This window comes from Leptonotus elevatus, chromosome 13 (genome assembly GCF_054856555.1).
Source record: "Leptonotus elevatus isolate MCC_2025b chromosome 13, RoL_Lele_1.0, whole genome shotgun sequence".
Taxonomy (NCBI): domain Eukaryota; kingdom Metazoa; phylum Chordata; class Actinopteri; order Syngnathiformes; family Syngnathidae; genus Leptonotus; species Leptonotus elevatus.
In genome coordinates this window covers 22,057,478-22,072,685 of record NC_141251.1, presented here as the reverse complement: position 1 = coordinate 22,072,685, position 15,208 = coordinate 22,057,478, and the positions used below count along the sequence as shown (strand labels likewise).

At 40.1% G+C, this 15,208-nt stretch overlaps 3 protein-coding genes across 5 annotated transcripts in view; 2 read left to right on the top strand and 1 right to left on the bottom strand.

The window, feature by feature from the left end:
• ehbp1 (EH domain binding protein 1) overlaps positions 1-811 on the top strand; it is a 163,706-nt gene extending 162,895 nt beyond the window's left edge. For all 3 annotated transcript variants that reach the window (XM_086092420.1, XM_086092421.1, XM_086092422.1), the window contains one exon: positions 141-811. In XM_086092420.1, coding sequence (XP_085948546.1) covers positions 141-231 — 91 coding nt within the window. In that variant the 3' untranslated portion in view covers positions 232-811. The remainder of the gene's footprint in view (positions 1-140) is intronic.
• b3gnt2b (UDP-GlcNAc:betaGal beta-1,3-N-acetylglucosaminyltransferase 2b) overlaps positions 1-15,208 on the bottom strand; it is a 338,578-nt gene that overhangs the window by 187,825 nt on the left and 135,545 nt on the right. The gene's annotated exons all lie outside the window — the stretch shown is intronic.
• On the top strand, positions 3,148-12,533 carry otx1 (orthodenticle homeobox 1). Its single transcript, XM_086092797.1, has 4 exons — positions 3,148-3,403; positions 5,798-5,998; positions 7,259-7,410; positions 10,039-12,533. The coding sequence occupies exons 2-4, from the start codon at positions 5,902-5,904 to the stop codon at positions 10,786-10,788; spliced, it is 999 nt and encodes a 332-aa protein (XP_085948923.1). The 5' UTR covers positions 3,148-3,403; positions 5,798-5,901; the 3' UTR covers positions 10,789-12,533.

The window sequence follows — 15,208 nt, the reverse complement described above, 5'->3', positions numbered from 1 at the left end:
ACTTAAGTTAAAAGAAAAATAAATGCCCACCTTAAATAAATGCGTCTCTTTAACTCACATCTTATAAATCAAAGCCAATTTTTTTACACCCCTAATACTGTTTTGCACTTTTTTATGTGGTTTTTTTCCATCCACCACAGGGCTGAGGATGAGGACGAGCACCTGGAGAGGACGCTGGAGCAGAACAAAGGCAAGATGGCCAAGAAGGAGGAGAAGTGCGTCCTTCAGTGACAACACAACACCAACAAAAACAAAAAGATTGTACTCGTGTGGCGACATGTCTGATTTTTGACGGTTTTACAATTTCATGCTTTAAAAGTGGTACTTTTAGGGGGGTTTTATGGGTGTCGTGATGTGAGCAGGTACAAAAAATGTCTTTGATGGTTGTCTTTATTTTCTGACTTTGGACAGTGAGGAGGTGGACTTTTTAAGAAGAAGAAAAATGGAAAAATCATTGTATCTTTTATTTCATTCACTTTACAACTTCTTACTGTTAACAGTCTTAAATTTGTTCATAACTTCTATTATTTTTAATATTTTTTGTTGTTGCTTGAAAGCAGTTTACCAAAAAAAAAAAAACGTTTTTTTTCCCTCTAAAAGAGTCATGCAGTCAAAGTGGGAGGGATGTATTATTTATTGTTCTATAAGATGCTTGTATGTGAAACTGCCATCACTTTTTCCTGTTTGAATAGTATTTATTGAGATTTGCTTCCAAATGCACCTTCTGAGCTCTCATATATTCACAGTTTTATTTATTCCACTGGCTTCAAGACCAACCTTCAATAAAGTCCTTGTACATTTCTACATTTACTATCCAGAATTTTTTTCCCCCTCATTGTAATAGTTTTACTTAGTTTTTACTAATTTTGTAAGAACTAAAAGGTGGCTTACTTTAAAATAAACTTTTTGGGTGAAATGATGGTTGAAACATTCGAATAAGTTGAATCTTTGCTTTCAAAAATATATATATATAATTAGAATACAACTTTATTCATTTTGATTTGAGATTTATTGAATTGCTGCTGTTTGTTTGTCAAAATTGAGTCTTTGAGCACAAGGTTCAATTATTCTGTTTTTTCCTTCATGTTTAATTCCCCACGGATTTACACTCGTGGGATTAATTCACATCCATTGAGCAGGCGTGGAATCGTGAATTGCGCCATTTAAAATTAACCACAAAAAAAAGAAGAAAAATCTGAGTCTTCCCGACTTCCAGAACCCCGGTGCTCCACAGCGGCACACAGGAGGAAGCGTAGCCGGCGAGGAGGCGCTGCGCGGCGGCCTGGTCCCTCTCAGCCTCTCCCCCTCCCTCCATGTCTCTCGAAAGGAAGGCGAACAAATGAGGAGTGACAGCACGCCTCTCTTCTTCTTCTTCCTCCTCCTCTTCTTCTTCCTCTAACTTTCACATTATTAATCAGCCCCACTTGACTTTGTTTTATTGCACTTGTCACATCAGGGATTAAAATTAATAGAACAAATGAATTAAAACGGGATGGTGTAGGGGGAGAGGGCACTTTTTAATGGTCGATTTTGCATGAGGCTGTCAAAATATTTCCTTTTATTCATCACAACTTATTACACAATGACAATTATTTTAAATATATATTTTGTTCATCATTATGCCGTTTTGTATCAATTAATTTCCCCGCGTGCTTGTCTTTTTTTTAAGTATGAACAACCCTTACCTCCCATATTGAAATATCCAAACATCCTATGGGTAAAAAGCATCCACATCCGCGCCTGCCAAGGCCCCATGCACGTCCACGACCAGGTCCACTTGCACTGCACTGCTTCTGCTACATCCTGGGGATGGATTTATGAAAGTATAGATGGATGAAGGAGGGATGGAGGGAGCAAATTTTCCCTCCACCTCCTCCTGGCCGCCTTAATCCTGGCTTTAGCGGCTCAGAAAGGAATTCAAGCACAATTTGGGATTAGACAAATAATCTTTGGGACCAGAAAAAAAGATACCTGATCACTTGATACTTGCAGTAAAATGACAAGAGAAAACAAGCAAGTTTAGTTTTTTTCTGCGTTCCTTTTGCATAATTTACACAAATAAAGGAGAGATCCTTATGCTGGTTGCTTTTCATTTACAATCAGACATTTTTTTGGCCTTCCACACAATTCCTAACTCATTTAAAAAACAACCTCTCCTCTTCATTTTGTACTATGAAATATTTCGATTTACCATAAAGAGTGTGCGCCTGTGATTTGCGGTGAAGGTGCTTCCTTATTATTCAACTTTACGTCCTCAAATGTAATTCTAAATGGAGATTAGAGCTCATTAATATTCATGAGGCTGGCCCGAGTGTATTTGTGTGTGTGTGTGTGTGCGCGCGCGCGCGCGTGCGTGTGTTAACGCGTGTGCTCGTCGTTCTCTGTGTGCGTTTGCGTGAGTGTTAAAAAAACACCAGAAAATATTAATTTAATGTTTATTTTTAGACGTGAAACACTCCGACAAAAAGTTAGGCATATGTTAAAGTTTAATGAAAAACATCTGAAGAAGCCAAACTGCACAAGCATTATATTTCCAAATAAGCAAAAAACAAGACAAAATTAGACACATTTTAGTCGATTCAATGCAAAATAAAACAAACAATCTTTTTTTATGGTTTTGTAAATAAACAGATTTGCTACTTTAGTAAAACAAAAGAAAAACCTGAAATACTGCACAAGCATTTGAAAATAAAACCCTTCAAAAAATGTTTACAACAAATACAAGATTTATGCTGTAGAAAGAGACTTACAAATAAAAATGAAACTGTCCGATTTAAACTCATTTTAAAGTCAACTTAAAAAATAAGATGACAAATCTCATGCTTTAACAAAATAAAATTACATCATTTTATGTTTTTACGTTTTGAGCAATCCTATATTTTAATTTATTTAAACGAAAACAAGCAAAGGAGGCCCTTCGAAGAAAGGGAGAGAAATGGAGTGTGTGTGGGTGGGTGGGTGTATGGGGGGGGGGGGGTGCTATGGTCCCCTGCATATTTTCGCTCTCTTATTGGCCGCTACACCCATCCCTCATGCGGAAGTGGCACTCCCATTGGCTGTCTGAGGCGGGCCAGCAGTTGTCTGCGTTCTCTTAGAGCAGCGGGGCGGGCACAAGGCCTCCATTAGATTCACCAAAGCACCCGCACACACAACAACCGCAACCCGCACACGCGACACTCTCCTCCGCCTTCGGACGACGGAGAACCCGCCGACGCCGGAGACCCAACCGGAGCCTCTTCCATTGTTTTTGTCAGCCGACATGTCGAGCGCTTTTCTGGCCCAAGGAGAGCGACTTTAGGCGGCTTGTGTGCTTCCTTGTTCCCGTTGCTGCTTCTGGATACTTTGAATTCATTTAATCTGCTAGGAAGGAGAAAGAAAGAAAGAAAGGAGACACGCAAACAAGGTGACGTCAAGTTTGATGACTTTTTGCTAACTTCTGGACAACTTTAACATTCAAGCTGTGTTACGGGCCTTAAGAGAATGGATGGGGAAAAAGCAACCAAAAGTATATTTTAAAATAAAACGTTTCTTAATGTTTTTTAAGTAGGCATACATTACAAAATAATCTAGCAAAACAGTCGTTTTTTTGTCTCCGTAGTATCGTAAATCACAAAAGGACTTTTTTCTGCTCATTCAATTAAATTGTGGTCTTGTCCATCGTTTGTTTTTGCAACTTTGCCCTTACTTTTGTATTATTATTATTATTATTATTATTATTTGTTATTATTGGTCGCCATTTAGTTTAATTTTACTGTTACTTGGCTAACATATTTACGTATTTTTTTCAACATTAGTTTAGATATCGTGTTGTGTTTTAAAAAAGCTGTAAAACAAAAAAGGACTCAACTTTATTTTTTGCCCATGTTACACAAAATGGGCTACTTCTAAAAAAAAAAAATTATTATCAGGTCTCCATTTATCATAAAAAGCAAAACTGCAAACACAGACAATTCTTTGGCTTTTCAATTAAATTTTTAGATGATAAATTCCTTCTTTTTTTTCTTCTTCTTCTTCTTCTTTTTTTTAAAACTCCCGGTAATTAGTTTAATGTATGCCCTGTCCCGGGCCTTGAGCCAAAAAAGAAACAAAAATCCATCACAAAAAAATGGTCATACAAAAATGTAAATAGGTTAATTTCATAAACAAAAAAACCAAGATCATTACATACATCCAATTAAGCGGAAAGCATTGTTTTGAAAATGCAGGGCTTTTTGGCCCACAACTTTTTTTTTTAAATGGTCGATTAAATTGTGGAAGCTGAGTTACCGCTAACGATAATCATCGGTTAATTGTTGTTGGAATTGTTTCCAATTGTTTGCTGGCTGATAAGAGTGCTGCTAAATTGTAATGGGAGGTCTGCAGGGGGTGGGGGTTGTTGGGGGGACTTCTTCATTTGCACGCAGATGTTTTCTTGTCTGCTTTTGAGCGCAATACACGTCAAGAGAACTCAACACAAATCGAAGGCAAAGCAACAGGAAAATTCAAAATACAGTAAAACAAATAGTCTACCTTTGACAATTTTCTTCCCAAATCTTCTTAATTTCTTACTTAAATATTGAGCAAATAATCGAAATGTATTTAGTGATTTTTCAAATGATATCGAATATCTTTGACTGATTAGCAAATATTTATTTAGCGCTTCCTTCTCCCCTGAGGACTTCATAAAATTCGACAACAAACAAGCATTGAATAGATTCATGTGGCTGCTTCACTTGTTGACCGAGTTAGAATTACATTTCTTTTCAAACACTGCAAAGAAAAAAATCTGATATTCTTTACACACACACTTCAAACTTACGAAATAAAATGAATTTCTTTATATCCAATTATATGGATTGATGACATAATTAAATGTAATGTTTTTACGTTTTGGGAGCTGCACTTGCACGTTTTTGTTTGCGAGTTTGCAAGAGAGAAAATAAGGTGGTTTACGTTTAATTAATTAAAAATAAGTGCATGATTTTAATTAGAATTTGCATGCACATATTCTCACCAATAAAAGATTTCCATGATGAATTTAGATGTGACTTGGATGTGATGTGACCAAAGTGACGCTCGGAGGGCCAGAGCGCACCACAACTTTTTCGGTGGCCCCCAAAGCAAATTAAGTGATTACTTCGGGTTTTCTTTTTTGTTTGCTTAATTGATTTGTTCTTTTTTTGTGGGAGAAAATAATGTGCCTCATTTGCTAATTTTAGTCACTTTCTGAGAACCCCCCCCCCCCCACACACACACACAAAACACTTTATGAATATAAATTGAACGACAGTTAAGTATTCCATGACTTCTGATTAAAATATGTTGGTAAAATTTGATCTTCCCAAATTTCAAAATAAAATTCCCAAATGAAGAGATGCTTTACATTAAAGCCTCCTTTCTCCATTTCTCAAAAGATTCCAAGGATTCCAACTTCAAACTATATTCAGATCACTCGGGACATCTTGATTCCCATTTAAAAATAAAAAAAATCCCCAACTCTACACAGATTTTATTTTCATCCGTCATGACAAATAGAAACTAGTTAAGTTGAAAATATAAATTTTACTTATAAATACTCAGCTCATTTAGGACACATTTCCCACTCCAAAAAGTCTCAAATGTTCAACATCAGATACCCAAATGAAGAGAGACTTGACATTATTCGGCATTTGTTTAGATTCCAACTTTAAAACCATCATCTTCCAAACCGATCTGCCATCTGACGATTTCATAATGACCGTCTGGGTGAATGTGTGACCCCCCCCCCTTCCTTCCCCCCCCCCCCTTCCCCTTCATTTTCCTCTGATGGCGCCGGCAGCGAGTCGCCTCGGGCCCTTGCGTCCCGCCAAACTGCAGCATCCCCGGGGCCGAGCGGCGAGCCAGTGGGCCGAGCTGGGCGGCGCCGCAGTGAGCGCCTGTAGCATGATGTCCTACCTCAAGCAGCCACCCTACGCCGTCAACGGCCTGGGGCTGAGCGGAGCCGCCATGGACCTGCTGCACCCCTCCGTGGGATACCCGGGTACGCACGCTCCTCGGGTTCCACTTGCTCAGTGACGTCGTGCTGACTATATGAATTGTCTTTGGATTCATGCACAATTCAACGAGTGCAAACGTGTACTGCTCATATGGTGTTACTTTCATGCAACCAGGAAGTAAAAACTGAAGCCTTACTTCTTTTTTTTTGAGTGCCAGTTAAGTGATACTAAAACATTTTTTTCCTGCATTTTATTTTTATTGTATTACATGAAGTGTTTATTTGTCATTTTAATGAAAACACTTTCATACTACAGGAACTTGGTTACTGAAGGCCCGAGAGCAGCCAATAAATAGTAAAATAGTACAAACAGCACTGGAATAATTCAGTCTTAAAAATTTAAACTAAAGGGTCTAAATCCTGATCCACTTAAGAAACAAATTGAGCTTTAACGCACTTTATTTTAATTAGGTCTTCAATTGTCAGTCTACTTGTTTATTGATTATTAAGCCTAAAACACTTATTGTTTACTGTAATACATTTTATTTCAGTACTAGTTTATCTGTAGACGTGATTAAGGTTGTCTCGTGCTTTTTGGCTTAGCCTATAAAAAGTTTAGAAAATAATTCCCTATGAAAAAGAGAGTTAAAACAAAAGTCTTCCTAACTTTATACCTTTTGTTCTTGTGTCTCCAATCCTCAGTGTACTTACTTATTGATACTAAAGCAAAAACACACTTTTGCGTGGTATTTTTATTTATTTATTATAATTAATTACATATAATCTTTTCAACATAAATTTATAGTAGATTCCAGGCTGTGTCCCGTGCCTTTATTTGGGAGAATTTTAAAAAATCCTTAAAAAATCCATATACAGTATTTATATGACGCCAATTTTAAAAGAGTTACTTTCATTACAAAAATAATACAATTGCATGAATTGTTCGAACAATGCCAACAACTTTATTGAATTGATAAAAAACAAAATTAAACTTTTTACATGGAGTAGTAATTATTATAAGTAATTATTCGTATTTGGCGCTGCATGGGAAAACAACAACAAAACTTCCATATTTGTAGTTTCATTATTCTGTAAATTTTGGTCCACTTAGAGAGAAAGTTGACCTCATCACATGCCTGTACTAAAAAAAAAATAAGTTAAAAACACAAACATGTTAGTCAAGTGTTAAGAAACAATAAAAAACTACAAAAACAAACACATACATGTTAGTTTAAACGCTATGAAATTTGTGCGAATGTGTTATCATTTGTGGGGATATTTACTTGCTTTGTGTTGTGTCTTTAGCGACGCCCAGGAAGCAACGTCGCGAGCGGACGACATTCACCCGATCTCAGCTGGACATCCTGGAGGCTCTGTTCGCCAAGACCCGCTACCCCGACATCTTCATGCGGGAGGAGGTGGCTCTCAAAATCAACCTGCCAGAGTCCCGCGTCCAGGTAGGCGCCTCCACCTCACAAGCACTCACTTTATTAGCCCAATGACACGTTTTTTGTAAGCCCAATTTCCGCCCCCATTACCACCGGTTAAATAATGACCAGATGCTATCAAGGTGCTTGGAGCGAATAGGCTAATTCATTAGCTCGACAGACGTGCTCTTTGTGTTGATTTAATAGCTCTTTTAATAACGCGCAGTTGTCACTTCAAATCACTTTAGCGCAAATCGGAAGTGTTATCAATGACTTTAGTTGTCCACACTTGACTTTTATGGCTTAATTAGCGACGTGTGAACTTGTGAGAAGAGCCTAATTTGAGCATAGCCATTTTAAACCCGAAAAAAAGTGTGCGTCCACCTTAATAAGAAAAATGCGTCAATTTTTTCTTCTATTATATAATTAGCTGATATTGATCATGAACTCGTTTTTGAGACACATAATATGTAAACCCATTATTGACTTGCCAGAGATAACCTGCAATCAAATGGAAGGATTTGTTTGATACCTTTAACTTATCAGGAGTGTACCTGCAAGGCTGCATTGCCGTTTAACGTTATAAAATGCATATATAAATTAAGTTGGCTACTTTGCTATATAGTTGCTTCTTACTGACATTGTGAAGTTTTTTCGTTTTAAGATTACATGTAAAAATAGGAAGTAAGACACTATAGAAGATATTTTGATGGTAATTAATTGTGAAGACTGGAAAAAAAGCAGACTCTTGGTCCTCATAGGATTCAGCACCCCCAACCCCCCAATACTTGTAAAAAAAAAAAAGTAACGCATGCATGCTGATTTAATGTAAAAAGAAAGAAAGAAGACACTGTGTTAAAGTGTCGTTTTGCCAGACTACCTTACAGTGTGACCTCCATGCTAGATATAAACATAAAATGAGGTCGAGAGGTTCATGTAGACTACCCCACCACAATACCTGTTTAAAAAAAATAATAATTTTAAGATCCAAACGTATAATTTGGACGATACATGTTAATTAAATTCAAAGGCTCAGTAAATAGATGGAACAGCGTTGAAGTATTGTGGTAATTTTAGATTTATTTCCAGAGTCCCCCACCTCCTATATGTTGAAACAGCACGCACAATTCGACTTTTAAAATGTACACTGGATAAAAATAAAATGAGTAGATAGCTAACAAATTTATGAAAAACTGATTAGAAGAAGGTAGAAAAAGTAAATGGCCAACCAAAATGTCTAATTCTAAAAGCTCACTAGATGACAAAGTATATGTTGCATTCATGTTTTGTGGTTATTTCTGACTTTTCTCCAGAGTGTAGTCTCGTTCTTAGGCAGGGATTAACACACAAACTGAAGCTAGGGCTCAGTGGGCTGTAGGGTCCATAATATCTGTAAGCAAATAAGCAATGGAGGGAGGGGTACATAGTCAATAAAACTATTTAAAACATAAAACGCTCAATGGATAGATAAAAAAGTTAAGTTCAAATGATGTGGTTACAGTTTATCATTTCGTTCCAGAAGAGCAAGTCATTGAATCGTGTGTAGGCTACTGGGGCTTCCTTACAATTTGATTATTAAAATGTGAATTGGAAAAAATTAATCGCCAACAAAAATGTAAAATAAATAAATACAATAATTAATAAATAAAGTCTAGTCATCTCAGCAGACGAGGACAGTGGCTGACTTTTTCAGAGCTTTGAGGAGGGAGATGAGATCGGTGGAAAAGTTTGGTTTATTTTTTTAGGGATCGGCTAATCACTGATCCCCCAAAATTAAGGAAATTGGGCCAATAAATTGGCTGGCTGATCAATCGGTGCACCCCTATTATAAATGATTTTGTCACCCTCGAGGACCTCAGTTGAGTGTTCTCAATATACATGGTTGTTTAAAAAACAAAACAACAACAAACCCCTTATTATATACATGGTCGTTATAAATAAAAGAAGATACCCGATGGTCGTTTTAATAAACAAAAACAAAAAACGCTTTACTATAGATAAGGGATGTCAAACTTGCGGTCCTCGAGGGCCGGAGTCCTGCAGGTTTGAGAGGTTTCCCTTCTCGAACTGCAGCTGATTCCAATTAACAGAATAATTATCAGGCTTATTCAGAGCTTGCTGATGAGCTGATAATGAATCAGCTCTGTTGAAGGGAAATATCCAAAACCTGCAAGACTCCAGCCCTCGAGGACTGGATATTGCCATTCCTGCTGTAGATGGTCATTTTGAAGAAAAAAAAATAAAAAATGCCCCACGTGGTCTTTTTATTTTAAAATTTTTTAAACAAAAGGTTTACTACTACTATTATCTATGATCATTTATGAAAAATAATCAGCCTTACATGGTTGTTTTTTTTAAGGGCCCACCCCCACCCCACACTCAGGGAATTTGATACAGTCAATTGTAATTTCTGCACTGCTAATGTGAAGGATATGCGGTTTGTGTCAAATCTTTTGGCCCTCTGGGGGCCCCTGCTGGCTAAGGGGCCCCAAGCAATTGCAATTGCCTGCCTTGCAAACTACACTTCTGAATGTAGATATCAGTTCAAAAATCTAAGCTGAAATTTGGCTCGGTGGGTTTGCCTGTCGGCTTAATAACAAGCCTCCCATTTTCCCGCCCAGGAAGTGTGTTAATGTGTTGTACTCTGTGTGTTTCCAGGTGTGGTTCAAGAACCGCCGGGCCAAGTGTCGTCAGCAGCAGCAGAGCGGCGGGGGTGCCAAGGTGCGGCCCCCCAAGAAGAAGTCATCCCCAGCCCGAGAGAGCACGGGTTCGGAGAGTAGCGGTCAGTTCACGCCGCCCGCCGTCTCCAGCACGGGATCGTCCTCGTCCTCTTCGGTGGCGTCCAACCATGCTGCGGCGGTGCTAAGCAGCAGCACGGCTCCGTCCATCAGCACAGTGTCGTCCATTTGGAGTCCCGCCATCTCTCCAGGAAATGCCCCTGCTCCGGCTGCCGCCCCGCTCCCTGAGCCCGCCAACGCCTCCTGCATGCAGCGCTCCATGTCAGGATCGGCCACGGCCGCCACCTCGTACCCAATCTCCTACAACCAGACCGCGGGCTACGGTCAGGGCTACCCGGCCCCTTCCAGCTCCTACTTTGGAGGCGTGGACTGCGGCTCCTACCTAACGCCCATGCACTCCCACCACCACCAGCTAAGCCCCATGGCCGCCTCGTCCATGTCTGCACACCCGCACCACCATATTGGCCAGTCCTCGGGACACCCGCACCACCACCACCCGCACCACCACCACCCACATCAGGCCTACGGAGGATCCGGACTGGCCTTCAACTCGTCTGACTGCTTGGATTACAAAGAGCAGACGGCTGCCTCGTCCTGGAAACTCAACTTCAATGCGTCGGACTGCTTGGACTATAAAGACCAGACCTCCTGGAGGTTCCAAGTCTTGTGAGAGGAAAGCAGCTGGATCGGTTGTAGCCGTAGCACTTGGGAGATGGAGCATCCGGTAGCTGAAACACTGACGCTGAGAATTCTGGGTCCGGAGCATGTTTCACTGTGTTCGGGAGACCAGAACCAGAAGCCAAAAAGCAAAACTCTATGAGCCAGAATGCTCCTGCTCCAGAGTGGTTTGCCTCTTGAATGTTCTTGATCCAGAGCACTCGGGAGTCGTAACACTCCGGGTTCAAGAATTCTGAGTCTGGAGCATTTTACTCTCTGGACGTGGGATTCGAAGAGACGGACTGCTCTTGCTCCAGAGTGCTCTGGCTCCGGAATGTTCTTAAACTGGAACACTCGGTTCAAGAATTCCTGGTCCGGAACATGTTCTGCGCCGCACATAATTCTCATAAACGGAGTGTTGCGACTCCTGAATGCTCCGACTCCTGAAAAACCGTAAGAAGGAATTCAAGTAGCTGGAGCATCCGGGAGCCGTTTGAGCACTCCAGCTTCTGAATGTTGGTGAGCCGGAGCATTTGGAAGCTGGGAAGCTTGGAGCCAAGAATGGGGACTTGAAGAAAAAAAATGTTGAGAACAAGACAGTTTTTTTTTTTTTGACAACCAGAGCAACCGTGTGGAACATCAATCAAAAAGCTATGTTATACCCCTTTTTTATTTGTTTTCTTTTTAGAGGAGATTTTTAGTCAGCGTCTGAGCTGAAAACGTGTAAATATGTATTTGGGTCAGTTCCAGTGACCGCCTTTAGATGTTTTTTGCAACTCTTTACTAGACACATCGGGAGGGAAGAAAAATAGGGAGTGGGAAAAATGTAAATGTTTCCAAAGAGATCAAATTGACCCCTGAACAAGTCCAAGTTTTTATATATATATATAGTGCTGTCAAAGTTAAAGCGTTGACTATTAATTCATACAATTAATCAGATTAATCGCTTAATAAAAAAAAAGGCTTTTTTATCAACATTTTTCCCGCCAAATTTGAAGGGCACTGGTTATGTGTTCATTCTTTTAACATTTAATATTATGAGGACATCAACATTTTTTGATCCACTGCACATGCTCATCCTCCTCTTTTTCTAATCAGTTAATTACTTGCATAGTTTAAAATGGAAAAAAAACACCCCAATATTTTGACATGAACAAACATTCTAAATGTGATACGCAAACATTTATTAAATGCTTTACTTTAATGCATGTAATTATGTTTATTGCTAAAACACAACCTGTGCTACCTTAAACATAGCCATCCGCTGTCACGCTGGAGGATAGTCTACAGGTCAAAATTAATAGTGCGATTAATCTGCGTTAATTTATTACTAATGCGATAATTTTTTGTGATTAATTAATCAGTTAACGCTTTAACTTTGACAGTACTAATATATATATATATATATATATATATATATATATACCTTTTGATTTATTCTGAACAAAAAATATGTTTTAGCAGGAATTTAAAGCAAAGAAGCAGCAAGAATTTCACAGATGATCAAAGGATTGCGCTCACTTCATCCTCGTCATCTTTCTGTGGTTTTGTGGTGTGTGTTTGACACAGCACTTGGCAACAAAAAACAAAAATTTATTCTACTTCTAATCACTTTGGAGAGCAAACTGCGACCACTCTTCACTTCCTCAAAATAACTTCTCTTGAGATGATGTTGAATGTATTTCCACCCTTCCCAAAAAAAGACGAGCACCCTCACTTTCCATGTTCATCCAATAAAGATCCCTTCAGTCGTGTTAATTTCTCCTCCAATCTATGAACTAATACATGGGCAAATTTAATATTAACGAAAACCTTGTCCCTACCTGCTTTAGAGGTGTGTCATAGATCACGTGTGATTAGTTGATTAAAATACGTTGGTCATCATTCTCGGTAAGTGGGACAGGACATGCTCCCGCCGAAAACGTGATGTGACTCAGCAATTTGGCGGGATTAAAAAAGAGGGAGGGGAAAATACACCCATCATGCTGAAATCTTCAAAGGTGACAGATAAAATGACGTGTTAAAATCAGTCCTCATATCTACAGACCAATAAAATAAGTAAAGTTGTCTGACATGATTAAAACAAATATATTGTTAACAAGTTACACATGAAAAACATACTTATTGGACTTTTTTTTTCTTGATAAATCTACATCAAAACACAAAGAGTGGTTAGATTTTTTTTAGGAATACATTTGGACTGCACATTTCCGTTTTCTAATTTAATGCTATTTGGTAATAAAAAAAATATTATAGATAATATATTAATATTTTTTTTCTGCAGTGGTCAAAGTGCGCTAAAAATAACCTGTCTTGATTTAGAACGATCAATTACTCACGTTCATCTCCAATGAATGTTAAAGACATTACACCACAGTATTTTAAGCCCTTCCACAGTTAACTATAGACATATAATGATTAAATATTACCTTTGATACCATGTGATGTAATTTTTAATGAAATATAAGGTGTTTTAATGCGGAAGTAAAACGCCCGGTTCAGTAAAACCCCGGCTCGGTAAAACCCTATGGAGAGAAATTGTCTTTATTTTCAATAAAAAAAAAGAGATTTGCAAAAAAACAAAAAAAAAGAATAAAAAAAAAGGGGATTTGCAACCTCAAATATATTTCAATCAAACAAAAAAGGGATTTAAAATAAAAAAAAATATTTGCAAACAAAAAATACAATTGCAAGCAAAATTAATGGATTTGTATATATATATATATATAAAAAAAACTTTTGCAAGCACGTTTTTAGGTTTTGTTTGCAACTGCTGACTTTTGGTTGTAAATCGAAAGTTACGTATGTAATTACGGTTCTATGAATCACGAACGACCGCCAGGTGGCGGTGCTGAAACAGCACGGAAATCCCCCACGCGCACGTGTCACTTGAGAAAGAATTCATAAAGGATATGCCCATTTTTCCGGCTAACGTGACCCTCATGTATAAAGGAGCTCAGCCGGAAACGTGTCTCTCAGAACCTTCTCGCGCAAACCAACACGAGGGTCCTGAGTGACAAGCTAGACTGATGGTCGTTCGGGACTCATAGAACCCGAGTTACACACGTAACTTTCGTTCTATTTCGTCTCTCCCGACCGCCAGGTGGCGGTGCTGAAACAGCACGGAACGCCGAATACCAGCAATGTCACGAAAACCCGAGAAAGCGTATCTCACAAAGGGGCCTCCGCAGGACATCGAACCACATCCAGTGGATGAGGAGAGATGACATCTAAACTGTAGAATCTGGAGAACGTGCAAGAAGACGACCAGGAAGCAGCCGCACAAACGTCCTCCAAGGACACTCCTTTCAGAACTGCCCATGACGTAGACACACTCCTGGTGGAGTGACTGCCCACCCCAGGAGGAGGGGGACGACCAGAGGTACAACTGCTGAATCACCTCCCCGATCCAACGTAAGAGGCGTTGCTTGGACACAGTAGCCCCTTTATTCGGGCCGTTGTAAGCCACAAAAAGTTGGGTGGATGCACGGAAACATGCGGTAGTATCCAAATAAGAGGGGAGCGCCCTCACGGGACAACAAAAACCCGGGGCGTCAACCCCATCCGTCGACGGTGGAGAAAAACGAGACGAATAGGGTGGCTGGCTTGAGAGCAAGACAAAACTTTTGCCTGCCTGTCAGGGTGCCAACGAAGGCATTCGGGGCTAACAGATAGGGCACGGAGCTCCCCCACCCGCTTAGAGGATGCTATCGCAAGCAAAAACGCTGTCTTGTGAGACAGCCAGCGAATTTCTCCTTTGGTCAACGGTTCAAAAGGGCACCAGACGAAGGTGCCAGGTGGGGACTCGAGGCGGGTTTCTAGAATAAAGGCGAAGGGTACCCCTGAGGAAGGGGGCCACTAGGTTATGGCAACCCACAGACTTGCCATCCACTGCAATATGGCGGGCCGAAATGGCCGCTACGTAGACCTTGATGGTAGAAGGGGAACGCCCCTTATCGTAAACAGATTGGGGGAATTCCAGCACAGTGGGAATAGCGCACGTCATGGGATCCCTCCCGCAATTTGCACACCACTCCGTAAACAGCTTCCACTTGTTAGCATACAGCAAACAAGTGGACAGAGCCCTGGCATTAAGTATCATATGCTGAATAGAAGACGAGCACTCAGTCAGCAATGGTTCTCGACCCTCAGCGGACAGACACACAGATGGAGTCGGCGGGGATCGGGATGCCAAGTCTGACCCCGCTGTTGGGACAGACAGTCGATCCAACGACTGGGCAGGATCCACGGTACAGAGGAGCAGAGACTGCGTAGGAGAGGGAATTAAGTCTGGGCTGGCCAAAGAGGGGCCACCAGCAATAAGGAGTGACCCTCCAGAAGGACCCTCTGAAGGGTCAGATGAATGAGGGGGAGAGGTGGGAAGGCATACAGAAGGCCCCTTGGCCAGGGGTTTGCCAGAGCATCCTGTCCTA

Excerpts from the sequence above, each read along its gene's own strand:
- otx1 (XM_086092797.1), top strand. The coding sequence starts at position 5,902 with ATGATGTCCTACCTCAAGCAGCCACCCTACGCCGTCAACGGCCTGGGG. Across the intron at positions 5,999-7,258 it reads CCCCTCCGTGGGATACCCGG|CGACGCCCAGGAAGCAACGT; the intron begins GTACGCACGCTC and ends TTGTGTCTTTAG. Across the intron at positions 7,411-10,038 it reads TGCCAGAGTCCCGCGTCCAG|GTGTGGTTCAAGAACCGCCG; the intron begins GTAGGCGCCTCC and ends GTGTGTTTCCAG.